Raw genomic sequence first — 27,463 nt, 5'->3', positions numbered from 1 at the left:
TTTAGTCACAGAAACTGAAAAACAGCTCAGTTATCCCACAATCGCAAACTCGCTTATGACCTATAAGGCATCCATAAAATGAAGCACATAAAAATACACTGCAAAATAGGACTTGAAATAATTAATGCTATAGGCGAATGCTTGTCATCAGTTAAGTTTTAAAAGATTATAAAACTAAATAAACAGTATAGCAGAGGTCTATTTTACAACTCATATACATAAGCAAGAAAAAGACTAGGATATATATTACTACAATAAATGTGGCTTGATTTAAAGTCATTTTATCACTTAGTTTTTTTCCAAATCTATACATTTGCATGTGTAAGTATGTATACGTGAGTGTGTATGTTATGTATATATTATGTACATCATAACCAGAAAAAATGATTTTTTTTTTTTTTTTTTTTTTTTTTTTTTTTTTTTTTTTTGCGGTACGCGGGCCTCTCACTGTTGTGGCCTCTCCCGTTGCGGAGCACAGGCTCCGGATGCGCAGGCTCAGCGGCCATGGCCCACGGGCCCAGCCGCTCCGCGGCATGCGGGATCTTCCCAGACCGGGGCACGAACCCGTGTCCCCTGCATTGGCAGGCGGACTCTCAACCACTGCACCACCAGGGAAGCCCGAAAAAATGAATTTTTAAGTTGTAAAAGACCTTTCCAAAAATTAAAATTCAAAGCTAAAACTTAAACTACCCAAGGACTTTATTTTGACCCTATACATAAGTAGATACGTAGCTTGATGTATATGAAACCCTGGAGAAAAAAATAACAGAGCAACATAAAAACTGAGACAAAGATGTGACTATATGTAGTGTGCCCAGAATGACTGTGGGTGTCAGCAGTTGTCTTTAACACCATCAGGGCTAGACTCAGACAATGCAGTGTGATTCCAGGAGAGGGCCTCTTCCCTGCCAAAGAAGGGATGTGTGCGTGCATGCATGCGTGTGTTGTCAAAGAAGGGATATGTGCGTGCGTGTGTGTGTGTGTGTGTGTGTGTGTGTATGAGACAAATAGCCTAGGCCTGCTAACAATATACAGACTGTGAGAAAGAGGGAAAAAAGGAATCTTGCAGAGAAAGTAAAAGCAGAATTTATGAGATTGTCAGATGCCAAAAAAATTTGGATAGAACTACCAGGTCAGTGTTTCTCTCGATCTTTTTTGTTCAGATAAATCCATTTGATCTGGATGCCCTCATCAGTCATTGATAAGGGCCACCATAATATGATTCCAAATAAAGTAGAAAAAGTAACAAAGTGCATTTCTCAATAAAGATTTCAAATAAGTGTATTTCCAACAAATACATTTTATTAATATTGCCATAGTAAGTCTTCCAATAAGTTTTTTTTTTTCAGAAATAGATATTTTCAAACAGAAATGTTTGGTTCAGTTGTTGCTGTGAAAATAAATCCTTCTGTTATTGCCATTCTCACGATCAAGCCAGTATTTTGATGGCAAAATGCTGTGTTGGGGAAAGCACGCATGTATAATTGGGTGGGCTATACTTTCAAAGAAATATAGTAGCAGCTTTTTTATGATCTGGGTCATGAGGCCAAAGTTGGGGAGAAAGAAAGAGGAGCAAATGGCCCTCCACGCAGTGAACCAGGGCAGCAGGGAAAGCGGGGGAGCTGGGCCAGTTGACCCTGTGGGCACTGGAGTGCCCCTCGCCCCGATTAGTCAGAGCACATGAGTATCTGGACAGATGAGCTGGGACATCTTTCCAGCCCTGACATGTTTCATCCTAAGCTTTAGGATCTGAGTGGGGTTGGACAGATCCCACATCACAATCACCTGGGGTGCTAATCGGAAATGCAAGTTCAGGGGCCTGGCCACAGACCCTTGTAGGGCAGTCACTGCGGGGGTCATCCGTCTCACCAGGTGAATTGTTGCATATTAAATTCGTCTAGCCAGGTGTTCGTTGGTCCTACAGAAGGACACCAGAGGTAGCCCTCAACGCCCACCCCTTGGTGGTGGCCCCCCTTCTCATCCGTCCTCTGATGCTCCCCTCTGAGGGAGCCCTTCCTGGCCCGCAGTGAAGCAGGGATTTTCAGATCTCCTGGGAAGTTGTCGGGTGGATTGTACATTTGTTTCTCTCTTTACTGTTTACTTTTTCTCCTCCAGCAGGGAGCCTGTGTTTTCAGCTTTAGCGGTTCCTTTATTTCCTGAAGTCAGTCTGCTTAGTAGTTGCTCAATGCAGAGGTAATGAATGAGCAAACAGAGGCCACAGCAAGATAGTAACTAATTACCACCACTCCCCACCCCCAGCAATCAGGGCAGATTCTGAGGGTAAGTGCTGTGGAGTTGGCTCACCCAGGAAGGAACCCAGAAGCTCCTCCGCTGGGCCGCCCTCACCTCAAGATTCCACGGGGTTAGGACGTTGCCTGAGCAACGGCTCTGGAAATGCATGCCTCCTTGCAGGGCTGGGTGCCTGCTGCCTTCCCAAACGAGGCCAGTGCCCTGGCCTTCATGCGCCCTCGTGACCCACCCCACACAGGCCAATGACTTTTTCTTTCTGGTTCCTTCTGTTTTGCTCAAGCTTCCAAAATTCAAAGCAGAGTAGAAGCGTTATAAAAAGTCTTTATTCTCTTCCAGCAAAGGAGCCTAGCAGTTTCAGGCGTTAAAAAAAAAAGTAAATCATGTTACTTTCACTTGGCCACAGAGAGTAAAGGTTCTCTTGAAATTCAAAGTGAACTCGATTTATTTTTTAATTATTGATATTTCCAGATCTGAGGATTGCAAAAAAAAGAAGAAAAACCCTCTGTGTACTTTACCAACCCCAAGCTCCGAGTCAGCCATGAAGTGCTTTTTGTTCTTTTCTCCCCTAATTGCCTTACCTCCAAGAAGCTGGTCTTAACATACCATCCATCATCCCAGTGACAAATCAAATGTGGCCCGTTCAGCCCAGCGCGTTGCTGCGAGCCACAGTGACACACATTCGTTTCTGGTTCAGGCAGCTGCAGGGGAGCCGCATGTGTTTGAACTGTGTGGCCTCCCTATATAATTCAGGAAATGAGTTTACTGTATCTGTGACAAGCATCGTGTTCACACGGTTTGGGGAGCAGCCGGCAGGGTGTGGGGCTCTGCAGCAGCAGCCCAGGGATGTGTACCCACCGTGCTTCCCTCACGCTGGCCAAAGCCCCAGCCCCTCTCCACCTGACCGTGACTTTCATCACACCTGCCACCTGAGAAAGTATGCCTCATCCCTTGGGTGCTGGAAATGTCTGGATGTAATCTAACCTGAGATTCGTAAACCCCAGTTTTTAACACAGACCACTTCTTCCAACAGCAGGGCCTGTTGGTGGATCACCACTGACTCCCCTGAAGCTGAAGAATTGGTGCCTGTCTTTTGATGATGCTTTTTTTTTTTTTCCAGCGGTAAAATTTGGCCCAACTTCTGGTTGTTATTCAATTTGTATTCATCGCTTGCACATAATCTCTGCTGGACCAGGTTCAAGCAAGCTCAGGTTGTTGGGGAAAGGGGGCTTTGGTAGGTGTGGAGTGTGCATTTACTTAGATCAAGGGAAGGAATGCCAAAACCAGCCCAGCAGCAGAATAGGTGGCAAGCCTGTGGTGAGGTTTTGTTATTTTGCATATGGTTAACCATCTCGGAGGTCATAAAGCGAGGACTCTGTCCTCCGGTGCAGCAGCTGGGTTTACACAGTATTTCCAGATTGTTTATTTTGGCCCAGAGCCAGGGCTACATCATTTTTCCATTATGCACATTTGACAGATGAAGAGGGGTGGGAAGGGGGATTTCACGGGGCAGGTCTGTGATTTCCTTTTTATTTACGTTAGAGGGACTTTTAAGAGTTCTGAAGGTTATGAACCAGTCCAAATATAATGTCAGTGAGGCAGAGGTAGACGGAGCCACTGCTTTTGCAAAAATGCCCAGATCTTGGGCAGTAAAGCAAAATCCGTGTATGACCTCAGCCTGAGGCCGTGTTGGGAGCACAGTTTGTCACTGCTCAGTCTCGCATACAGACAGGTTACTGGTAAATGACATTTAGCATCACGTTCAAAAGTCAAGCTCTTGGTGTTTGCTTGGCAGTGCCTTGGGAGCAGCAATGAGTTGGGGAACCCAGCCTGCTTGCCTTCCACTGGCCGGCGTTCTGTGCAGACAGGCGGAGGCTTTTCCAAGGTCACTGTAGAACTTCTCCCTTGCGGTCCTTTCCCAGAGACACCAGCCTTCTGAAGATACTCCCAATGGCCTGGCCTGAAGTTCTTTCTGCAGGGAGCATACAAGACTGGCCAAAGAGCCACAGTTTAAATGACACCCACAGCAAAGCTCTTTGCACTTGGGTCAAGCTCATGTGATCTGAATGAATGTTTTCCTTCCAAATGAAACATTTTCTTTTGCTGATGGAGAAATCGCAATTAAAAAGCACCCCAAATGATGACAAATTAAGTAATTGAACAACTTAATTACTTAACTACAATTAAGTAATATAGCAAAATTAGGTCACACAGATGCCTTATTGTCCTAACAGTGTTTGGATTTCTTTAGTGAATGGCTGTAAATAATATATGTGGCATAAATTCATTAGCTGCATGGTCATGGTGTATATTATGTTTCTACAAAGGTATTTATGTTTGTAGCAAATGTCCCTTATCGAGGTATTTCTTAAGCTTTGCTAAGTCTTTGTAAGTGATCTGTCACCATAACACGGTGCTCTCCAGTGGAGGGGCCCAGAAAGGCAAATACCGCCCCCTCTCCAGAGCAAGCCTAACCTTCTCTATCAGCCTACCCTAAAGAAATTTCTAGAAACGGAAAGTTTGCTCAGGCAGGACCTTCTGCTAAGGAAAGAATTTTGCAAAAACAACATATGTACAGTCGACACCAAAAGTTGCCCTCTGGGTTAATCCAGTCTTACAGATGGATTCAACATATAGGTTTCAAATCAACAAACCTTTATTGAGGGTCGTTATGTGCCAGGCGTGGAGCTGGGCACTTGGGAGCCAGAAATGAGAAAGACAGTCCCTTTCAGTCTGAAAACGTTTTTGCTGGCTTGCAGGTTTTTCACCAGACTCTCCCGGACTTACCAAAGCATTCCCCTTGACTTGGAACACTCAAGCCCTTATTTTCAACCAATCTCCTTAATGCCAGAGTACACACGGGGCGAGGGGAAGTGGGTGGTAATAGATCTCCACTCAATTTGGAAATTAACAGCCAGTGATGAAGCAAAAGGTGCTAGACTGGGAGTCAGAAAGCTCGATTTCTAGTCTCAGGACAGTCACTTGTACAACCTCGAGCCAGTCCTGTGACTTCTCAGGCCACCGTGTCTGTGGAACAGGTTGTGAGGATTGCATGAAGTAAGGAGGGGATATTTGAAAACATGTTAATCCGCGGAGCTCTGTGCAGACGAAGGGGATGCTATTCTGATGGGCTGTGGGAGGAATATGTGTGTGTGTGGGGGGGGTTGCTAATTGAGCTGTTTATACCACTATCTATAAGGCTTTAATAATGCAGAAAGCTGACCCAACTCAGCAGTCTCCCAACTGACCTTATAGTATAGTCTTGGGCTTTTTTCTCTCCCCGCATTGGATGACCAACTGCAGATTTTTCTGTTGTTGAGGGTCAACAGTATAAAAAGGGTCCCCATTCAGGGCCACTTCTCAGGAAGAGGCCAGAGTCTGGGAGCCCAGAAGAGTCTGTCCCCACACAGTCCTGATTCTGTGGCTGACTTTGGACATGTCTATAAGGAAAAATCATCCTTCTTTTGCTATTCAAATCGGAAGATCAGAAGTTGTTTTTTGTTTGCTTGTTTGTTTGCCCTTCTGATCATTTCACAGCTCAAAACCAGTGCTTACTTTGAGGAAATTTTCAGCAATTATTGTGATTTAATGGGCTTCTTTGACCAATCCCTCAACGTAAATAAGAAAAATGAAAAAAAAAATTAAAAGCCACCTGAAACTACAGCTTCCCTTTGCCAAAATGTATTTATTAATTAAAGGACAGCGGCAGGAAAACATGACATGGCCAGCACTATGGTTCCAAAGAGGCAACTGAACCACAAAGCTAAACACTGGAATTTATAGACTCCAGTGGGAGCTAAAAAATCCCAGATGTGAGGGTACACCCGGCATTCATGGGTCTCTTGAGAATCTTCTCTTAAGCACACTCAGATACTGCCTTTGTCTCCACTTGGCTCTGTCTGCACCTCACGGAGACAGCCAAGCCTTCTTCGGGTCTGACTACACCCTCTTCCGTCTGTTGGTTTCTTTCATTCACTCGATGAGCATGTACAGAGGGTGCTGCGTTTCCCCAGGTGCTGAGCTGTGGAAGTACAAAGACAGAGGGTACCATCCCTCTCCAGACACTCGCAGCAAAATAGGCTGCATTAGGAGAACAGCTAGATGAAACTGGTGGGCATGTGAAGAAAACAAATCCAGGGAAAATATTTTCAAAGTTTCATGGTGCCTCAGAGGCCTCCTAAAAGTTTTCCATCTTTTGGTTGAAACACACACACACATACAGACACACACACACAAACATACCCTATACACTCAGACTTGCACACACAGCACCTCTACAGGATTCAGTAATCATAGTAGTTATGAAAGACCCAACTCCGTGCGGAGTAGTTAGACAAGTCCATTGGGCTTGGTCCCTCTTCTAGGGATTTCTGACCAAGGAGAGGAAACACTGATATCATCAAACCAACCGGAGGGAAATGCCCCGTCTGCCCCGCCGGTGAGCAGGCCCGTGAGGAGGGGTGCTCCTCTTACACTGTGAGCCCCCTTCAACCATGAGCAACATGAAGGGTTAAGAGCTTGGGCTCAGTCGTCTGACTGTCCCAGACCCAAACTGTGGCATCTCCACTTACGAGCTGTGTGACCTTGACCATGTTACCAAATTCCAGTGTCACATCTGTAAAATGATGATAATAAGAGAGCCTGACTCACTATTAGATAACTTGCAGTCCTTGCACTGAGAAAGTGCTCAGAAATACCTGCTAATGATGATGATGACGATGACAAAGTTACCTTCACTGCTAGTAACTCCTGTGCCTGGTGCAGAAAAGTCATTCAATAAATACAGATAAAAAGGAAGGGGGGTGACACTGGACACACAAATGAGGCCGAACTGAAGCCTAAATTCTGACACAAAAGCACTTGCTTCCTAGTTTTATGAAACCCAAAATTTCAAAACCTTTTCATCAGAAGCATAAAACTCAAATTTCTGTAGCAGCCAGGCAGGTAACATGAAAGAATGAACTGGCATTTAGAGTCTGGGACAAAACAGAGCGCACTGGCCCCTCGGAGGGGACGGCCATACTCGGCTCCTAAAGAATAGCGCCTCACCTTGAGAGAAGCCAGAAATCCAGACGCCCTGTGAAGCAGACCACATCTCCAACAACTAAGTCAGTTTCTTAAAAAAAGTACCCACAGGTCAAACAACACAGAGCCTGGCAGTCAGATCTCAGGCTGCCTGCTTGCTGCCCCTGCCTTCACGGAAGCTGCTCTGTATCTGTGTCTTCCTTCTGAAATGTGCACCAGGGGCACAAGAGATGTGAGCCCCTTGGAGTCATCTCGGGGGTCCTGCTTTTCAGGGGGTGCACGTGGGCTTAGGCCTCCACTTCTTGATGGGTTTGCTCTACAGTATATGCCCACCTAACGTGGGCTGCTTCATTTCCCAAAGAATACTGAGAATAAGTATGGATTTTTAAAGCACGATTGTTTTCTGGCTGAAATAACAACAGTCTCCAACAATTCCTAACAACTTCCTCTGCTACTGCTATTACGGCAACCTGGAAAGAGGCTGATTCCATAGTTCACATAGCTTTGTTTTGTTTGGAGGGAAAGTCTGGCCTTTTATAAAAATGTGGAACACTTAGCACTGGAATGATTTTTCCATAGCACTGATTATTGTACAGCAAGACACTTAACCATATGTCTTCGAAATGTGATTTTAAAAATTCTCCACTAACCATAAAAGGCAGACTGCCCTCTACTCTTTCCATATGAAGGTGATAATTTTCTACAGGCTCACGAAGGCTGCGCTGGTTATGGCCAAGTACTTAGGGGAAACCTCATCACAAATGAGAGACCTGGGCTCCAATTCCAGCTCTGTTGCTTACTCACTAGCTATGTGACCTTGGGTAAATCATTTAATTTCCAAAAGCTTCTATTCCCCCATCTGCAAAACAGGGGCCGAGACACCTCAAAGGGTAATTGGGAATATTGAATAAACTAACATACGTGTGGGCATAACCCAAACCCACAATAGGTATTTGCCATCAGTGTTGGTTGAATCTGAATCTCTGCTTCTCCTGCCACGAAATTGCACTATTTCTGACCATGACATAACCCTCTGGCAATATCATTAACCTTCCTATCAAATTTGGCAGCTCTGTGGAAGACAAAAGGGCAAAGAAGCTATAATTGTTTCATATAAACTTTTGGTTTTGTGTCCACAGTGGTATGAAAACTAGAGGGTGGAGGGTTGGATGACACTAGCCAGAGAGGAAGGAAGGGAGAAGGGAAGAGGCTGGACCAGAGCCCTGGGAGTGCTGACACTTAAGGGACAAGCAGGGAAAGAGCACTGGGCATAGAGCACTGAAGGGAAGCAATCAGGAGTCCAAGACCACCAGGGAAATGCTCTTGTAGATGGTTCCAAGATGGCGTGTGTGGCCATCCGTGTTGTGAGGTCATGCTAAGAAGTCATAGAAGGCCTGAGAAATGTCCACTGAGTTATCAACAAGGAAGCAAGAGCAATTTGACTGGACTGGAGCATTGAGAGGACAGAAACCAGGTTTTGATGAGTCCAATCGTGTGAGTACATTGAAAATCTGGTGACAGCAAATTTAGACAGCTCTTCAAGAAGTCTGGTTGTGATGGAGAGGAGAGAGAGAAGATAGAAGATAGAGGAGGACATGAGACTTAAGGGTTTTCTTTAAGGAGACTTGACTACATTTGATTTGCAGGGGGTAAGGAGCCAGTTGAGAAGGAGAGGTTGACAATGAAGAAGAGAGAAGGTAGATAGAGCAAGAGTGAGGGAGAGAGAAGGCATAGATGGATGGAGCGAGGATTGGATATCAGTGCAAAACTGGAGCCTAATTTAAAAAAAATCATCTGTCATAAGTGTCCTCTGAACCAGCTGTCAGTACCCCTCATGTTTAGACAGGGGCTAAGGAGGGTAAGGAGGGTTGAGGTAACCAAAATACACTTGGCAATCTGTTGCTATCCAAAAAAGGATCTTGCAAAACTTTGTCTTGTAGCCACAAATGAAACATTTCCCTTTACTCTTAGCCTAAAAGTCTGTCCTATCTGTTGAGTTTTCTAGCAAGCACAGGACTCAGTCTGCTAGTGTTTGTTCTTACTGGTACTACCCAATAGCCCAAACACTTTCATCAGGAGAGTGAGGTGATGTGTCATTGAAATTTGGTTGGAAAGGCTAATTGGAATCTTATCAAATATAAATCTTAGTAGAGATCTCCCATTACCTTATAAAATTTGGATAAAATAAGTCAATGAATGGGGCTGTAAGTGGGATCCCCAGCACTGACTTGATGGAGAACACTATGAAGTTCAGACTCTGGTCATTGCAAGAAGGCTGACTTTTCCCAGACTTTGTAGATCCTGGGTCATTTTCTGACGGGGTTCCTGAATAATGATTCCTACTAGAAACACTTATAAGTTCAGGCTAAATAAAACACCAGGAAGAGGTTTCCTGGAACTGAGGAACTCTCCAAATACTGATGATTATGTTCATTTTCATCATTGACTCTGGACATTGGCCTTTCTTATTGGACCCAGAGATAACCTAGTCCAATTTCCTTTTTTAAATCAACCTTTTTCTTCCTCCGGATTATAAACCCACTAGCCATCCCTACTAAAATGCCTGCTTCTTTCCTGCAAGATCTACTACAATCTGGACTCCCCCATCAACGTGAGGAGTGGTAGGCTTTAGGCCCACCTGCTGACTACCGTTATGTTCCATTGCTTTTGGAGAAACATGAGAGGGACAGTGATAAGGTTGCTGGCCTTTCTGCAGCAAAAGCACAATTGCTTACCATGCAGACCCTCCTGCCTCTGCCTCTTTTCAGCTACATGACCTTGAACCAGTCAGAGTCTTGCTCTGCCTCAGTTTCTTCATCTATAACATGGCTCTTCCATGAGGGGTTCATGTGAGAGTTAAATACAATTCCATGTATAAGTGCCTAGTTTAGTGCTTGGTACACCTTAGTCCTCACTAAATGTAACTGTTACTATAAAAATACGCCACAAGGGATCAGGCTCAGCTGAGACCATCCGCATCTCTTGACAAACCAATTAACTAATGATGTAGATATATCCTGGTTCTTTCCATTGTGCTTGAATGACATACTATCATCTTTGACATACCTGCTCTGCCCACCCACCAACTTGCCCATCCCCAGCCATGGAGAAAAACATGCAGGGAAGAGAGTTTTGTTGTGATGAACCAAGAGTAGCTTTAAATCTATCGACCTAGTTTACCTAATCACAACCAAACAGGGAAACATACAAATCCATCATGCCATCATTTTAAAAAACCTTCACAAAATTTTACTAGCTTGATATTAATAACCCATTAGAGCAAGTCAACTCAATCCATTAAATAGATCAACATTTTATTTATTTGTTATTTTAATTTTTAAAAAAATTTTATTAGAGTATAGTTGATTTACAATGTTGTGTTACTTTCAGGTATACAGCAAAGTGAATCAGCTATACATATACATATATCCACTCTTTTTTTTAAACATCTTTATTGGAGTATATTTATTTTACAATGCTGTGTTAGTTTCTGCTGTAAAACAAGGTGAATCAGCTGTATGTATATATATATCCTCATATCCCCTCGCTCTTGCTTCTCTCTCCCACCCTCCCTATCCCACCCCTCTAGGTGGTCACAAAGCACCGAGCTGATCTCCCTGTGCTATGCAGCTGCTTCCCACTAGCTATCTATTTCACATTTGGTAGTATATATAAGTCCATGCCACTCTCTGACTTCGTCCCAGCTTACCCTTCTCCCTCCCCATGTCCTCAAGTCCATTCTCTACGTCTGCGTCTTTATTCCTGTCCTGCCCCTAGGTTCTTCAGAACCATTTCTTTTTTTTTAGATTCCGTATATATGTGTTAGCATATGGCATTTGTTTTTCTCTTCCCGACTTATTTCACTCTGTATAACAGATTCTAGGTCCATCCACCTCACTACAAATATCCCAATTTTGTTTCTTTTTATGGCTGAGTAATATTCCATTGTATATATGTGCCACATCTTCTTTATCCATTCATCTGTTGATGGACACTTAGGTTGCTTCCATGTCCTGGCTATTGTAAGTAGTGCTGCAATGAACATTGTGATACATGACTCTATTTGAATTATGGTTTTCTCAGGGTATATGCCCAGTAGTGGGATTGCTGGGTCATATGGTAGTTCTATTTTTAGTTTTTTAAGGAACCTCCATACTGTTGTCTGTAGTGGCTGTATCAGTTTACATTCCCACCAACAGTGCAAGAGGGTTCCTTTTTCTCCACGCCCTCTCCAGCATTTATTGTTTGTAGATTTTTTGATGATGGCCATTCTGACTGGTGTGAGGTGATATCTCATTGTAGTTTTGATTTGCCTTTCTCTAATGATTAGTGATGTTGAGCATCCTTTCATGTGTTTGTTGGCAATCTGTATATTTTCTTTGGTGAAATGTCTACTTAGGTCTTCTGCCCATTTTTGGATTGGGTTGTTTGTTTCTTTGATATTGAGCTACATGAGCTGCTTGTATATTTTGGAGATTAGTCCTTTGTCAGTTGCTTCATTTGCAAATATTTTCTCCCATTCTGAGTGTTGTCTTTTCATCTTGTTTATGTTTTCCTTTGCTGTGCAAAAGGTTTTAAGTTTCAATAGGTCCCATTTGTTTATTTTTGTTTTTATTACCATTTCTCAAGGAGGTGGATCAAAAAGAATCTTGCTGTGATTTATGTCATAGAGTGTTCCTGCCTATGTTTTCCTCTAAGAGTTTTATAGTGTCTGGCCTTACATTTAGGTCTTTAATCCATTTTGAGTTTATTTTTGTGTATGGTGTTAGGGAGTGTTCTAATTTCATTCTTTTACATGTAGCGGTCCAGTTTTCCCAACACCACTTATTGAAGAGGCTGTCTTTTCTCCAGTGTATATTCTTACCTCCTTTATCAAAGATTAGGTGACCATATGTGCGTGGGTTTATCTCTGGGCTTTCTATCCTGTTCCATTGATCTATACGTCTGTTTTTGTGCCAGTACCATACTGTCTTGATTACTGTAGCTTTGTAGTATAGTCTGAAGTCAGGGAGCCTGGTTCCTCCAGTTCCGTTTTTCTCTCTCAAGATTGCTTTGGCTGTTCGGGGTCTTTTGTGTTTCCATACAAATTGTGAAATTTTTTGTTCTAGTTCTGTGGAAAATGCCATTGGTAGTTTGATAGGGATTGCACTGAATCTGTAGACTGCTTTGAGTAATATAGTCATTTTCACAATGTTACTTCTTCCAATCCGAGAACATGGTATGGTATATCTCTCCATCTGTTTTCTTTCATCAGTATCTTATAGTTTTCTACATACAGGTCTTTTGTCTCCTTAGGTAGGTTTATTCCTAGGTATTTTATTCTTTTTGTTGCAATAGTAAATGGAGTGTTTCCTTAATTTCTCTTTCAGATAATTCATCATTAGTGTATAGGAGTGCAAGAGATTTCTGTGCATTAATTTTATATCCTGCTACTTTACTTTACCAAATTCATTGATTAGCTCTAGTAGTTTTCTGGTAGCGTCTTTATGATTCTCTTTGTATACTATCATGTCATCTGCAAACAGTGACAGTTTTACTTCTTTCCTGATTTGGATTCCTTTTATTTCTTTTTCTTCTCTGATTGCTGTGGCTAAAACTTCCCAAACTATGTTAAATAATAGTGGTGACAGTGGGCAGGCTTGTCTTCTTCCTGATCTTAGTGGAAACGGTTTCAGTTTTTCACCATTGAGAACGATGTTTGGCTGTGGGTTTGTCATATATGGCCTTTATTATGTTGAGGTAGGTTCCCTCTACGCCTACTTTCTAAAGAGTTTTTATCAAGAATGGGTGTTGATTTTTGTAGAAAGCTTTTTCTGTGTCTATTGAGATTATCATACGGTTTTTCTCCCTCAATTTGTTAATATGGTTTATCACATTGATTGATTTGTGTATATTGAAGAATCCTTGCATTCCTGGGATAAACCCCACTTGATCATGGTGTATGATCCTTTTACAGTGCTGTTGGATTCTGTTTGCTAGTATTTTGTTGAGGATTTTTGCATCTATATTCATTAGTGATACTGGCCTGTAGTTTTCTATTTTTGTGACATCTTTGTCTGCTTTTGGTGTCAGGGTGATGGTGGCCTTGTAGAATGAGTTTGGGAGTGTTCCTCCCTCTGCTATATTTTGGAAGAGTTTGAGGATAGGTGTTAGCTCTTCTCTGTTTGATAGAATTCGCCTGTGAAGCCATCTGGCCCTGGGCTTTTGTATGTTGGAAGATTTTTAATCACAGTCTCAATTTCAGTGCTTGTGGTTGATCTGTTTATATTTTCTATTTCTTCCTGGTTCAGTCTCGGAAGGTTGTGCTTTTCTAAGAATTTGTCCATTTCTTCCAGGTTGTCCATTTTATTGGCATATAGTGTCTTATTTTTTCTTTTTTTTCTTTGCGGTACGCGGGCCTCTCACTGTTGTGGCCTCTCCCATTGAGGAGCACAGGCTCCAGACGCGCAGGCCCAGCGGCCATGGTTCACGGGCCCAGCCACTCCGCGGCATGTGGGATCTTCCCGGACCGGGGCACGAACCCGTGTCCCCTACATCGGCAGGCGGACTCTCAACCACTGCGCCACCAGGGAAGCCCCGGCATATAGTTTCTTGTAGTAATCTCTCATGATCCTTTGTATTTCTGCAGTGTCAGTTGTTACATCTTTTTCAATTCTAATTCTATTGATTTGAGTCTTCTCCCTTTTTTTCTTGATGAGTTTGGCTAATTGTTTATCAATTTTATCTTCTCAAAGAACCAGCTTTTAGTTTTATTGATCTTTGCTATTGTTTCCTTCATTTCTTTTTCATTTATCTCTGATCTGATCTTTATGATTTCTTTCCTTCTGCTAACTTTGGGCTTTTTTTCTTCTTTCTCTAATTGCTTTAGGTGTAAGGTTAGGTTGTTTATTTGAGATATTTCTTGTTTCTTGAGGTAGGATTGTATTGCTATAAACTTCCCTCTTAGAACTGCTTTTGCTGCATCCCATAGGTTTTGGGTCATCGCGTTTTCATTGTCATTTGTTTCTAGGTATTTTTTGGTTTCCTCTTTGATTTCTTCAGTAATCTCTTGATTCTTTAGTAGTGTATTGTTTAGCCTCCATGTGTTTGTGTTTTTTACAGATTTTTTTCCTGTAGTTGATATCTAGTCTCATAGCGTTGTGGTCAGAAAAGATACTTGATACGATTTCAATTTTCTTAAATTTACCAAGGCTTGATTTGTGACCCAATATATGATCTATCCTGGAGAACTTTCCCTGAGCACTTGAGAAGAAAGTGTATTCTGTTATTTATGGATGGAAAGTCCTATAAATATCAATTAAGTCCATGTTGTTTAATGTATCATTTAAAGCTTGTGTTTCCTTATTTATTTTCCTTTTGGAGGATGTGTCCATTGGTGAAAGTGGGGTGTTTGTTCAAGTCCCCTACCATGATTGTGTTACTGTCAATTTCCCCTTTTATGGCTGTTAGCTTTTGCCTATGTATTGCGGTGCTACTATGTTTGGTGCATAAATATTTACAGTTGTTATATCTTCTTCTTGGATTGATCCCTTGATCGCAATGTAGTGTCCTTCTTTGTCTCTTGTAATAGTCTTTATTTTAACGTCTGTTTTGCCTGATATGAGAATTGCTACTCCAGCTTTCTTCTGATTTCCATTTGCATGGAGTATCTTTTTCCATTCCCTCACTTTCAGTCTGTATGTGTCCCTAGGTCTGAAGTGGGTCTCTTGTACACAGCATATATACAGGTCTTGCTTTTCTATCCATTCAGCCAGTCTGTGTCTTTTGGTTGGAGCATTTAATCCATTTACATTTAAGGTAATTATCAATATGTATGTTCCTATTACCATTTTCTTAATTGTTTTGGGTTTGTTATTGTAGGCCTTTTCCTTCTCTTGTGTTTCTTGCCTAGAGAAGTTCCTTTAGGATTTGTTGTAAAGCTGGTTTGGTGGAGCTGAATTCTCTTAGCTTTTGCTTGTCTGTAAAGGTTTTAATTTCTCTGTCAAATCTGAATGAGATCCTTGCTGGGTGGAGTAATCTTGGTTGTTGGTTTTTCCCTTTCATCACTTTAAATATGTCCTGCCACTCCCTTCTGGCTTGCAGAGTTTCTGCTGAAAGATCAGCTGTTAACTTTATGGGGATTCCCTTTTATGTTATTTGTTGTTTTTCTCTTGCTGCCTTTAATATTTTTTCTATTTATAGTTTTTTCTATTTGATAGTTTGATTAATATGTGTCTTGGCATGTTTCTCCTTGGATTTATCCTGTATGGGAGTCTCTGTGCTTCCTGGACTTGATTAACTATTTCCTTTCCCATATTAGGGAAGTTTTCAACTATAATCTCTTCAAATATTTTCTCAGTCCCTTTCTTTTTCTCTTCTTCTTCTGGGACCCCTATAATTAGAATGTTGGTGTGTTTAATGTTGTCCCAGAGGTCTCTGAGACTGTCCTCAATTCTTTGCATTCTTTATTCTTTATTCTGCTGTGTGGTAGTTATTTCCACTATTTTATCTTCCAGGTCACTTATCCGTTCTTCTGCCTCAGTTATTCTGCTATTGATTCCTTCTAGAGAATTTTTAATTTCATTTATTGTGTTGTTCATCATTGTTTGTTTGCTCTTTAGTTCTTTTAGGTCCTTGTTAAATGTTTCTTGTATTTTCTCCATCCTATTTCCAAGATTTTGGATCATCTTTACTATCATTACTCTGAATTCTTTTTCAGGTAGACTGCCTATTTCGTCTTCATTTGTTTAGTCTGGTGGGTTTTTCCCATGCTCCTTGATCTGCTGCAAATTTCTCTCTCTTCTCATTTTGCTTAACTTACTGTGTAGGGGTCTCCTTTTCACAGGCTGCAGGTTTGTAGTTCCTGTTGTTTTTGGTATCTGCCCCCAGTGGGTAAGGTTGGTTCAGTGGGTTGTGTAGGCTTCCTGGTGGAGGGGACTGGTGCCTGTGTTCTGGTGGATGAGGCTGAATCTTGTCTTTCTGGTTGGCAGGACCACATCTGGTGGTGTGTTTTGGGGTGTCTGTGAAACTTATTATGATTTTAGGCAGCCTCTCTGCTAATGGGTGGGGTTGTGTTCCTGTCTTGCTAGTTGTTTGGCATTGGGTGTCCAGCACTGGAGCTTGCTGTTCGTTGAGTGGAGCTGGGTCTTAGTGTTGAGATGGAGATCTCTGGGAGAGCTCTCGCCAATTGATACTACGTTGGGCCGGGAAGTCTCTGGTGATCCAATGTCCTGAACTCGGCTCTCCCACCTCAGAGGCTCAGGCCTGACACCCAGCTGGAGCACCAAGACACTGTCAGCCACGTGGCTGAGAAGAAAAGGGAGAAAAAAAGAAAGAAAAATAAATAAATATATAAATAAAATAAAGTTATTAAAATTTAAAATAAAAATATTATTAAAATAAAGAAATTTTAAAGTATTAAAAACAGAGAGAGAGCAACCAATCCAATAAACAAATCCAATGATAACAAGCCCTAAAAACTAAACTAAGATAAACATAAAAATCAGAAACTAGTCAGTCACATACAGCAAACCCCAAGTCTACAGTTGCTCCCAAAGTCCACCGCCTCAATTTTGGGATGATTCTTTGTCTATTCATGTATTCCACAGATGCAGGGTACATACGTTGACCGGGGAGATTTAATCCGCTGCTCCTGAGGCTGCTGGGAGAGATTTTCCTTTCTCTTCTTTGTTCTCACAGCTCCCAGGGTTCAGCTTTGGATTTGGCCCCGCCTCTGTGTGTAGGTCGCCTGAGGGCCTCTGTTCTTCACTCAGACAGGACGGGGTTAAAGGAGCCGCTGATTTGGGGGCTCTGGCTCACTCAGGCCGGGGGGAGGGAGGGGTACGGATGCGGGGCGAGCCTGCGGCGGCAGAGGCCGACATGATGTTGCACCAGCCTGAGGCGCGCCGTGCGTTCTCCCGGGGAAGTTGTCCCTGGATCCTGGGACCCTGGCAGTGGCGGGCTGCACAGGCTCCCGGGAGGGGAGGTGTGGATAGTGACCTGTGCTCGCACACAGGCTTCTTGGTGGCGGCAGCAGCAGCCTTAGCGTCTCATGCCCGTCTCTGGGGTCCACGCTGATAGCCGCGGCTCGTGCCCACCTCTGGAGCTCGTTTAGGCGGTGCTCTGAATCCCCTCTCCTCACGCACCTGAAACAATGGTCTCTGGCCTCTTCGGCAGCTCCAGACTTTTCCCGGACTCCCTCCTATCTAGCTGTGGTGCACTAGCCCCCTTCAGGCTGTGTTACGCAGCCAACCCCAGTCCTCTCCCTGGGATCCGACCGAAGCCTGAGCCTCAGCTCGCAGCCCCGCCCGCCCCGGCGGGTGAGCAGACAAGCCTCTCGGGCTGGTGAGTGCCAGTCGGCACCCATCCTCTGTGTGGGAATCTCTAGCTTTGCCCTCCGCACCCCTGTTGCTGCGCTCTTCTCCGCGGCTCCGAAGCTTCCCCCCCGCCATCCCCTGTTTCCGTCAGTGAAGCAGCTTCCTAGTGTGTGGAAACTTTTCCTCCTTCACAGCTCCCTCCCAGAGGTGCAGGTCCCGTCCCTATTCTTTTGTCTCTGTTTTTTCTTTTTTCTTTTGCCCTACGTACGTGAGGACTTTCTTGCCTTTTGGGAGGTCTGAGGTCTTCTGCCAGCGTTCAGTAGATGTTCTGTAGGAGTTGTTCCACATGTAGATGTATTTTTGATGTATTTGTGGGGAGGAAGGGGATCTCCACGTCTTACTCCTCTGCCATTTTGAAGGTCCTCCTCTTTTTAGTTTTGAGTATTAAAGATTTTCTCTTTTAATGACGCATGCAGAGTCTGTATTGCACAAGGTGAAGGAGTGCATTCATATTGTAATTAATGCTGGAATGCTGACGCTCTGAATGCACGCATACACAGGCATAAAGCCTCAAGAAGAGATGAGAGCAGATGAGCGATGTCAACACACTACGGGGGTGCTCACAACCCAGCACTGATGTTGCAGAATGGACAACAGTCCTCCTGGTTGTGATGCTGTGATCCAGGCTCCTTTCATTTGGGGTCTTTCCATTCTTCACCACATGGCTACTGAGTCTGTTCTAGGAGCTTTCTCTGGTCCATCCAGCTCACCTTTAATTTATTTGGTCAGAATCAGCACAGTGGATCCCAGGTGATGGTTTTTCACATGCACTTTTTGAAACTCTTGTCTCATCGGGTGCCGCGTGCAAAGGCCTTGCACTCAGCACTTCAGATCAGAGTTCCTCGTGTGAAATGGCTATGCAGACAACTCGGCTTGTCTGGGATAAGCGCCACACACAGCACTGCTATCCACTTTCTCTTTTTTTTTTTTTTTTAAGGTTCTTTTCCCATATAGGCCATTACAGAGTATTGAGTAGAGGTCCCTGTGCTATACAGCAGGTCTTATTAGTTATCTATTTTATATACAGTAGTGTGTATATGTCAATCCCAATATTCAAATTAATCCCTCCCCCCTTAAATAGATCAACATTTTGTATCTAATTTATTTTGAAGACTAGTCTAAGAAGTTATCTTGCTCTAGGTTAAAAATTCACTGGGTACTCTCTTGGGATGGCTTTGTAGTTAGTGATTACACTTGCTGTATGTTATTTTTAGAAAAACAGTGTTTCAACCTTAAAGAACTTTTGAGGCCCCACATAGAGCAGACCCCAAGTTACTTCCCCTATGCTTACTCTCTTGGGCCTTTCTCCAGAACAGGGTAGGGTGGCCTTCTATTTAAGTTCCAGGCACTGCTAAGCCCCTCCCTTTTCATAAAATGTAAATCTAAGTCCTCCTCTCTTCGCCGTTGCAATGTTTATGACTATATATCAGGCCAGCGCATAAAATAACTAATTCCAATATTTATCAATTACACTGGGGCTAATATTAGAACAAACAAAGTAGATGAAGGATTGTTGAAGGAAGTGCAGTTTTTTGGTTTCTCAAAATCAGGGGTTTCTACAGATCCATAAATGCCTAAGATCTTCATATATGGGTTTCCATGTACCCTTCCTGTCTTCCTGAACATGAGCTTCAGTCAGGTTTTCAGGAGAGTTAGAAACCGCTGCTCTAGATTTTCTGTAATGTGTTCTCCAATCAAGCCAGAGTTGAGAACCTGACACGTGCCACTTTCCTCTGGCCCCCGTGAAACCCAAGGCTGAACTTACTCTAAGGATGTTATCAAAATATTGCTAATTCCATACAATTTTTTCTTATGAAAATTCATAGACTATATTTCTTTATGGCATTACAACTAGGAATAGATGTGAATGGACTGTTTTCCACGAAGAGTAATATACACTGTTTGTTAGCTTCTTGAAAGTTTAGGGCCAAACTCTTGACCCACCTCCTACATAAAAAGTTAGGACTTCACAACATATATTTTGTGTTCCTCGATATTGGGGTCTGAGAGATGGATGACTAAATAACACCCCTTTCCTCCTGCCTGGGTTCTAAACTATGTGAGAAATCAATACTGGAGACAGAGATGGAGGTCCAAATGTCAGCTTTATTACCAGGTAAAGCTGGGTGGGAGAACTCAGCTGCGGTGTGAGGAGAAATGGACCGGTAACATTCCATCCTGACTTCCACAGACTTGCCCATCGAGTCACAGATTGTGGCTGAAAGCCCTCGCCCTCCTCTACAGGAGGATGTGAAGTCTCTGCAGACAGGCACACTCTCCCCAGAGGAGAGAGCATCTCAATCCTTTATCCCAAAGGCACAATCAGGAAAACCATCTGGCCCTGGAACCTGGCTTACCTTCCCGAATGAGAGGCTGGGGCAAGAGGCAGGAGCATGGCTCTATGGAGACCCTCCCATATGGGGAGGGGAAGCCGTTACCCCCAACACTGACCTTTCTCCTTTTTTCTTTCCTACCTTCATTCTCCCTTTGCCCAGTTTCCTTAACTGTTTAGCTAATTGCATCATATGTATTTTTGTAAAATTCTTTACATTCTTTTTGGAATAGCTTGGGTCAAATAATTTAACTAAAGAATTTCTTTTAAAATCATAGGAATCCTAATATTTTTCTGGCATGAGATAGCAAGACCCCACACATTTAGAGTGCTTCAAGAGGAAGGCACCAGAGGAGTCTGGAAATGAGCGAATTTTTTTCCGGGGCCTCTGTGTGCCTTGTCTATCTTTAATACCAGCTTTTTAAGCTCTGTCTTTTAAAAACCCAAAGAGATCTATACGTCAAGCCTATTAACATGTATCGCCTCAGAGTAGCTATAGTTAATATCTTTACTGAAGACAGATATTACAAAATGTTCTATCACAAACCCACTTTGTACAGGTAACAAAAAAATAAAAAATAGATAAGCTGGTCTTCATTAAAATGAAAGATTTTTGTGCATCAGAGAAAACTATCAACACATAAAAAGACAACTTACAGAATGGGAGAAAATATTTGCAAATCATATTCCTGATATATATGTAGAATATCCAGAATATATTAAAAAAATTCCAACTTAACAACAAAAAAATTAAACAATCCAATTCAAAACAGGCAAAGGACTTGAATAGACACTCATCAAAAAAGGATATATACAAATGACCAACACACACATGAAAAAGATGCTGAAATGAAAATCAAGACCACAATGAGATACCAGTTCACACTTACTGGGATAGCTACAATTTTTTGAAAATGGAAAATAACAATTGTAGAAGAGGATTTGGAGAAATTGGGACCTTCAGGCATTGCTGCTAGGAATATTTAGTGGTTCAGCCACTGAGGAAAATAGTTTGGTGGTTCCTCAAAAAGTTAAACATAGAACTACCGTATGAACCAGCAACTCCACTTCTAGGTAGAATCCCAGAAAAAATTGAAAACAGGGACTCAAATGAAGACTTTTACAGAAATGTTCATAGCAGCACTCTTCACGATAGTCAAAAGGTAGAGAAACCCAAATGTCCATCAATGGATATATGGATAAACAAATTATGGTACTTTCATGTAATGGAATATTATTCAGCCATAAAAGCTAATGAAGTACTGATACATGTTACAAAATAGATGAACCTTGAAAACATTATGTAAGTGGAAAAAAGCCAGACACAAAAGGGCAAGTATTGTGTGATGCCACTTATATGAGGTACCTAGAATAGACAGATTCATAGACAGAAAGTAGATTAGAGGTTACCTGGGGAAGGGTGGGAAGAGGAGAGGTATAAGGGAGCTATTGTTTAATGGCTACAGAGGTCCTGTTTGGAGTGATGAAAGAATTTTGAAAATAGTGGTGATAGTTGCACAGCATTATGAATGTAATTAATTTCACCAAAACGTACACTTCAAAATGTTTAAAATTTTGTCATATAAATATATATATATAAAACATATAAATAGCATTTTATGTTATTAAGTTTTAATATTAAACAAATTTCAGTTACATATTTTACCACAATAAAAAAATAACCATTCAAAATTGACAACAGTTAAAATTGTATTTAGGGAATCTAACATTCCTTCCTTTACTTTTCTCAGCAGACACCTTGCTGAAATAGTGAAATGCAATGTCGTTTGTATCAAATTAAACTTTAACTAATAGATGTCGATATTTTAAAATAAAAAACCAAGATGATTAGCAAGTGGCGAGACAGCTTTTTTCTGTGCTTCCTTCTGAAAGTAACAGGAAATAAAAATGAAAAGCAGGTAGATTTTGCTGCCCAAAAGAATGTATAGGGGCTTCCCTGGTGGCGCGGTGGTTGAGAATCTGCCTGCTAATGCAGGGGACACGGGTTCGAGCCCTGGTCTGGGAAGACCCCACATGCCGCGGAGCAACTAGGCCCGTGAGCCACAACTACTGAGCCTGCGCTTCTGGAGCCTGTGCTCCGCAACAAGAGAGGCCGCGATAGTGAGAGGGCCGCTAACCGCGACGAAGAGTGGCCCCAACTTGCCGCAACTAGAGAAAGCCCTCGCACAGAAACGAAGACCCAACACAGCCAAAAATAAATGAATAAACAAATGTGGGGTTTAAAAAAAAAAAAGTATAACTTCTTATAGTTACCATTGAATTGTGGTCAAATCTCATTATTCACATCCCACGAAAGGGATGTTAGCTAGTTTTAGTCAACTGGTGTTGATATTAACACGTGGAATACGGTGAAATCTTTCCCAATGTTGTTGGGAAGCCATTTACCCCTTCTATTCCTTGAATGTTTAGTTTCTTTCCTTAGGAGCTGCCAGTATTATGCAGGTAACACAGGACCGCACCATCATCCCCTTTAAGCTGCAGCATTGCAGACAACGGCTCACGTGCAACCCTGCTTCTTTTGCAGAGCATAGGAAACTTGGAAACATGACTGTGACCGTGAAGAAGACCGTCCCCTCTCCTGAGGCTGTGCAGATTCTCTACCAGCGAATGCGATACGAGTACGAGTTCTACCACTACGTCAAGGAGCAGTTCCACCTGCTGAAGCGCAAGTTCGGACTGAAGTCCCGGGTCAGCCACCCCGTGCTGAGACCCCAGTTCTTCCTTCCGACCCCACTGGAAACAGAGGAGCCGATTGATGACGAGGAACAGGATGATGAGAAGTGGCTCGAAGATATTTATAAGAGGTGATGCCAGCTCTGTGTTGCCTCCAATGGCTTAATCTCCCTTTCCAGAAAGTTTTTTGTTTGGGGAAGAAAAATCCTTAAGGGACGAAATTAATGCTCGGCAGCATTAAAAAGAACAAAACGTTCCCACAGGTTGGGGTCATTGGGAGATGCCCGGTTTTGCGGGTTTTGTTTGATTTTATTCTGTGTTTTTCTGGCTCCTTGGGTCCTTCTGAGGTACGCTACATGGCTCCATCACAAGGCATCTCGTCATAAAATAGCTTTTCTTCCCCCAGCATAAACAAGAGAACGCAGAGAAATAGCGCCTATAGCCCAGTAACTTATCATTTGTAAGATGACCTATAGAAATATTACCTCAGTGGTAGGAAACATCCAGACGTGTATACTTCAGTAGAAACACAAAACCAGTTCAGAGACCAGGGAATCTACTCTAGAAGGATCTAAGAGGAGACGGTCAGACAGATAAGGGCATCAGAAGGAAGGATGTCCCTGGGTAAGTGGTTTCTGCCCACATGGGTAGAATTCTGCCTCTGGTCCATCTCAGGGGACACTTTCACCAAGAGCAGCACGCTTATTATCTCTGAAAGAGCAAGTAGGCTTGTGCCACACCCTTCCCCAGTCCAGAGCCTTGAGTACCTCTCAAGGTCAAAGCGCACAGCAAACTCCATTGAGACATTTCATTTCCGAGCACCATTCTGACAGATATCAAAGTAGCATAGCCAGGAAAAGAGTTTGTTGGCTGTGTAGAGAAGAGCACAGGCAAGACAGATCAACTCTGGAGGACATGTGGCCTAGGAAAATGGCATGGCTGTGTCCTTTGCACCCTATATGAAGCATGTCTCTTACCAGCATTGCTTTAACTGGAAACCCAGGAACCAATTTAGCTCTGACATTTCCTGTGGCATAAGTTCCAAGTCTGACCACAGACGATGCACGATCTATCAGGCACACCCCTGGCCAGCTGTGTCCCAAAGTAGCTGGTATCTTTTACCTTCTAATCCCTTAAGAGGTACTTGTTTTTGGTGTTTTGGGGGCTCAGAAAGGGATACCGAGTTCTGTGCAGGCAGCAGTCGAAATACAGTTCCACTTATTAGGGAAGCAGCTCCCTGCTGAGAACCCTTACTAGGACATCGGGAAGAGAAGCAGGAGCTTCTGGGTAAGAGACTGCTTGGCTAGAATTATGAGTAGTTGTCTGCCCCCAAAGTGATCTGAGTAGAAGTTGGGCAGTTCCATTCCTCCAAAATATCTCTTCCCCATCCCATTCCCATCACCTGCCCATCTCCGTGATGCCTTGGTTCAGTCATTAGAAATCTATTTCTTTGGATTTGAGAGGTTTTCATCTTTGACCACCCCCGCCCCGAAAATACATATACTCTTGGGTGGATAATATATAGCCAGCTGAGAAGCAGGGGTGCAGGTGCTGGTGACAGGCAAGGTACTTGGGACAAATTTTGTCTCCTTCATGTTTTTTCCCTTAGAGCCAGCCCTTCAAGAGCACTAGCAAAGTGTGAGTTGGGAATACTTAATAGTAAATAAGACTGACTTTACACAAGCTACACATTTTCTGCTTTTCAGAAACCAACAAATCTCTCTAGAATTTTTTCTTCGTTCACTAAAATTGGACGGTAGCCAAGATATAAAGCAAGTGATTTGGAACCTGTCAAGTGTGCACTAAAGCTACTATATTATGAGATGTATTGAGAAGGCTTCACCCCGCAGGAGTCCAGTGAAGGCTGGGACCACAGAGGCACAGAGACCAGCATTTGGCCGCTTGTGGGCCTCCTTTCTGCCTCAGAGAACTGGGGCAGGGAAGTGATGAAGGGAAATGTTCTTAGAAGAGGAAATATCCTTTGTCCTATTTAGAGAGACCAGGGCCCTACCATTAGGCTTACTTTAAAAATCAACCCGGAGAAGAGCTATCATACTAACAACAGAGCAAGAGCTGCTGCCTGGTACCTTGTGAGTCCATTCCTTTGAAATCGCATATAAAGAATGATCGTTAGTTTACACACTGTGCAATCTCATTATCTGAAAATAAGGTCTGCTAAGTGTTCTCTGCTGTTGTCAGCACATCAGGACAATTTGTCATTTAAAAAAATGCATCCTCTCAGTGCAAGTTCACATGGGCACTTCTGCCTGTGTGTTCAAAGGCATTTATTGTCAGCAGTGATCATTATAGCGTCACAGCGAACGAGGCTGGCTGATTTACTTACAGGGCCTTAATGTAATTTTGCCCCAACAAACAGCCTCTAGGCCCTAAAAGTCGAGGCACGTCATCAGTTTGGCACACACGACAACGTTTCTTTGGCCCTGAGCCCAACACAGTTTGTACTTCATGAAATATATTGTACATTTTACATAGTTTAATTTAAAAAATACATTTTAAGCTGGTAGATCTTTGACCGCCTTATTTATTATAAGCTTTCAGCACATTCCAAGGTTTTAGTTACTCAGGAAGGAGTTAATTAAAATGATTTTATTTTGGTCTGATGGATGTTTTTTAAAAGGAAAATTATTATTATGAACCTTCAGCCTACTTTCCTTGAGTGCCGTAAAAGTGCTTGTAAATTGTTTTGTTTTTTTTTTAAGAAGAAAACATGGTGTTTGACATTGATGGAAATTCAAAAATATATATGGAACTGAAACATTAGCTTAGCTAAAATAAAAGCAATCTGTGTTTGAGATGAAGTGTTCCTTAACTTATTCGTTACCCGTATAAATAAATGAATATAAATAAGTTGAAATTTTTTCCGTTCTGTCGATAGCTGGAAATAAAGGTGCCTGCAGATCCTCACTGCCCCCTCAGCCTTCTTAGTAGGCCAGGCTTCTTCCTTAAGATGTGATTTTGGGAAAGATGTATTTTTAACAACAATCTAGAAACTTATAATTAGATGACACTAAACACCTGCTGGCTTCGTCGCTATGTGCACTGGTTGGTTGGGTGTCAGGGTGCTTCGTCGGAATCCCCAGCCATGATAGTGGGGTATCTATGCTGCCCACCTGCAGCCACGTGGGAAAATAAGGCTATGCCATCCCACGTCGCTCGGCGAGTACTCTGATCTCCTTCTCAGACATGCAGAGCCTCCAAAGGTGGGTGATTCTAACCTCCCAAGTGAGCAGGCTCTAATCCAGAAATGCTCTTCCTGAGAAGTTTCACTGCTGCATCAAATGGAACTCACACAGAGAGAGAGGGAATCCCCATGCTTTCTAAATACTGGACACTCCAGTCCAACTCCATGTGACTATTTTGTAAAAGAAAAGAACCAGAATCTTGGTACTAGATGAAAGAAAAATCCATTTTGGTAAAAACAGCATGCTTAACTTCAAGTAAGAATCTGAGCGTCTTAAACAGCAAAGTGATAAGTGGTTACCTTTCTTTATCAGTTCATTTGTCTGTAACCCAGTCACAAGATGTTTGACTCTGAGTGAACTTTAAAGGCAAAAGTACTACACAAAACCAGGACTCTGCCCCCTCTGGAGCTGCTTGTGTGTTCTGAAGTTCGTTATAAATGTGCTGTTACCTGCGGGCTTATCCAATGAGCTCTTTGGCCTCAAATGAATCTTATAGGTAACGGCAGTCTTTCTTAAAAGGCAAAATGATGCTCCACAGCCATTCAGGAAGACAATTCTGTGCGTCAAAACTGTGAAACTCCCTTCAAATAAAAATAAAGAGGATTTATTTTACTAAAATAATTTACTTCCACCTGATGACAAAGAAATCGATTTTTTTAAAGTATTTTGAATACCCTGCCAAAGAAAAGTCTATTTCAGGCTACCAGTATTGAGTCTGTTAAGAAAAACACATGGAACTTCTTTCACAGCTCAGAAAACTCATTGTGGTGTAACCCCGTGTATTCGTTTGCTAGAGCTGTCATAACAGAGTCCCACAGACAGAGTGGCTTAAACAACAGAAATTTATATTCTCATAATTCTGGAGGCTGGAAGTCTGAGCTCAAGGTGTCAGCAGGGTTGGTTTCTTCTGAGGCCTCTCTCCTTGGCTTGCACATGGCCGTCTTCTCCCTGTGTCTTCACGTGGTCTTCCCTCCATGTGTGTTCATGTCTGTATCCAAATTTCCTCTTTTTATAAGGATCCCAGTCATCCTGGATTAAGGCCCACTCTGAAGACCTCGTTTTAATTTGATCACCTCTGTAAAAACCCTACCTCCAAATATAATCACATTCTGAGGTACTGTGGGTTAGGGCATCAATATATGAATTTCATGGGGATACAAATCAGCCTGTAACACCCAGATGACAGCAGAAAAGTTAGAGCAGATGAAGTAAACTCCAACTAGGAGAAAAGCAAACCTAAAATCACAGACCACTAGGGCTGCAACGGGGCTCAGCAGTCATCTGGTCCTTTCCCTCATTTTACAGATGAGGAAACCAAGGTCCAGATGGGAGATGCAAATACATCAGGGGCTTTTTCCATTCAGAGTTTAATTAACTTTTGAGTATCTACCAAATTAAAACCATAAAATAGTGATGGAGCCAGAGTCCACCTACCGACCTAGAATCCGGAGTGGAAATGATAAGGCGCATTTAGCCGCTCCCAGTACCACCTGCCACCTGAAGGGAGCACAGCAAGCTGCCTTCTGCAGCTCTCCTAGGAGCTGGGGGTGTAGGACCCTCTCCCTCAGAGGGAGGCTCTATTGGTTTTCAAGCACTTACGTCCTCAG

General features: G+C 42.7%; 1 protein-coding gene across 3 annotated transcripts in view; it reads left to right on the top strand.

The window, feature by feature from the left end:
* Nucleotides 1–25,466, top strand: part of UST (uronyl 2-sulfotransferase) — a 288,527-nt gene extending 263,061 nt beyond the window's left edge. The window contains exons 8-9 of one of the 3 annotated variants that reach the window (XM_060168301.1): nucleotides 22,505–22,668; nucleotides 24,360–25,466. In XM_060168301.1, coding sequence (XP_060024284.1) covers nucleotides 22,505–22,668; nucleotides 24,360–24,413 — 218 coding nt within the window. In that variant the 3' untranslated portion in view covers nucleotides 24,414–25,466. Of the gene's footprint in view, nucleotides 1–22,504; nucleotides 22,789–24,359 lie in introns of those variants that run through there. The other 2 variants (XM_060168299.1, XM_060168300.1) reach the window with 2 other exon arrangements.
* Nucleotides 25,467–27,463: the final 1,997 nt, after the last annotated feature.

The sequence above is a fragment of the Lagenorhynchus albirostris genome, chromosome 12 (genome assembly GCF_949774975.1).
Source record: "Lagenorhynchus albirostris chromosome 12, mLagAlb1.1, whole genome shotgun sequence".
Classification (NCBI taxonomy): domain Eukaryota; kingdom Metazoa; phylum Chordata; class Mammalia; order Artiodactyla; family Delphinidae; genus Lagenorhynchus; species Lagenorhynchus albirostris.
Note: the sequence above shows the minus strand (reverse complement) of the source record. Positions and strands in the feature narration are given on the sequence as shown.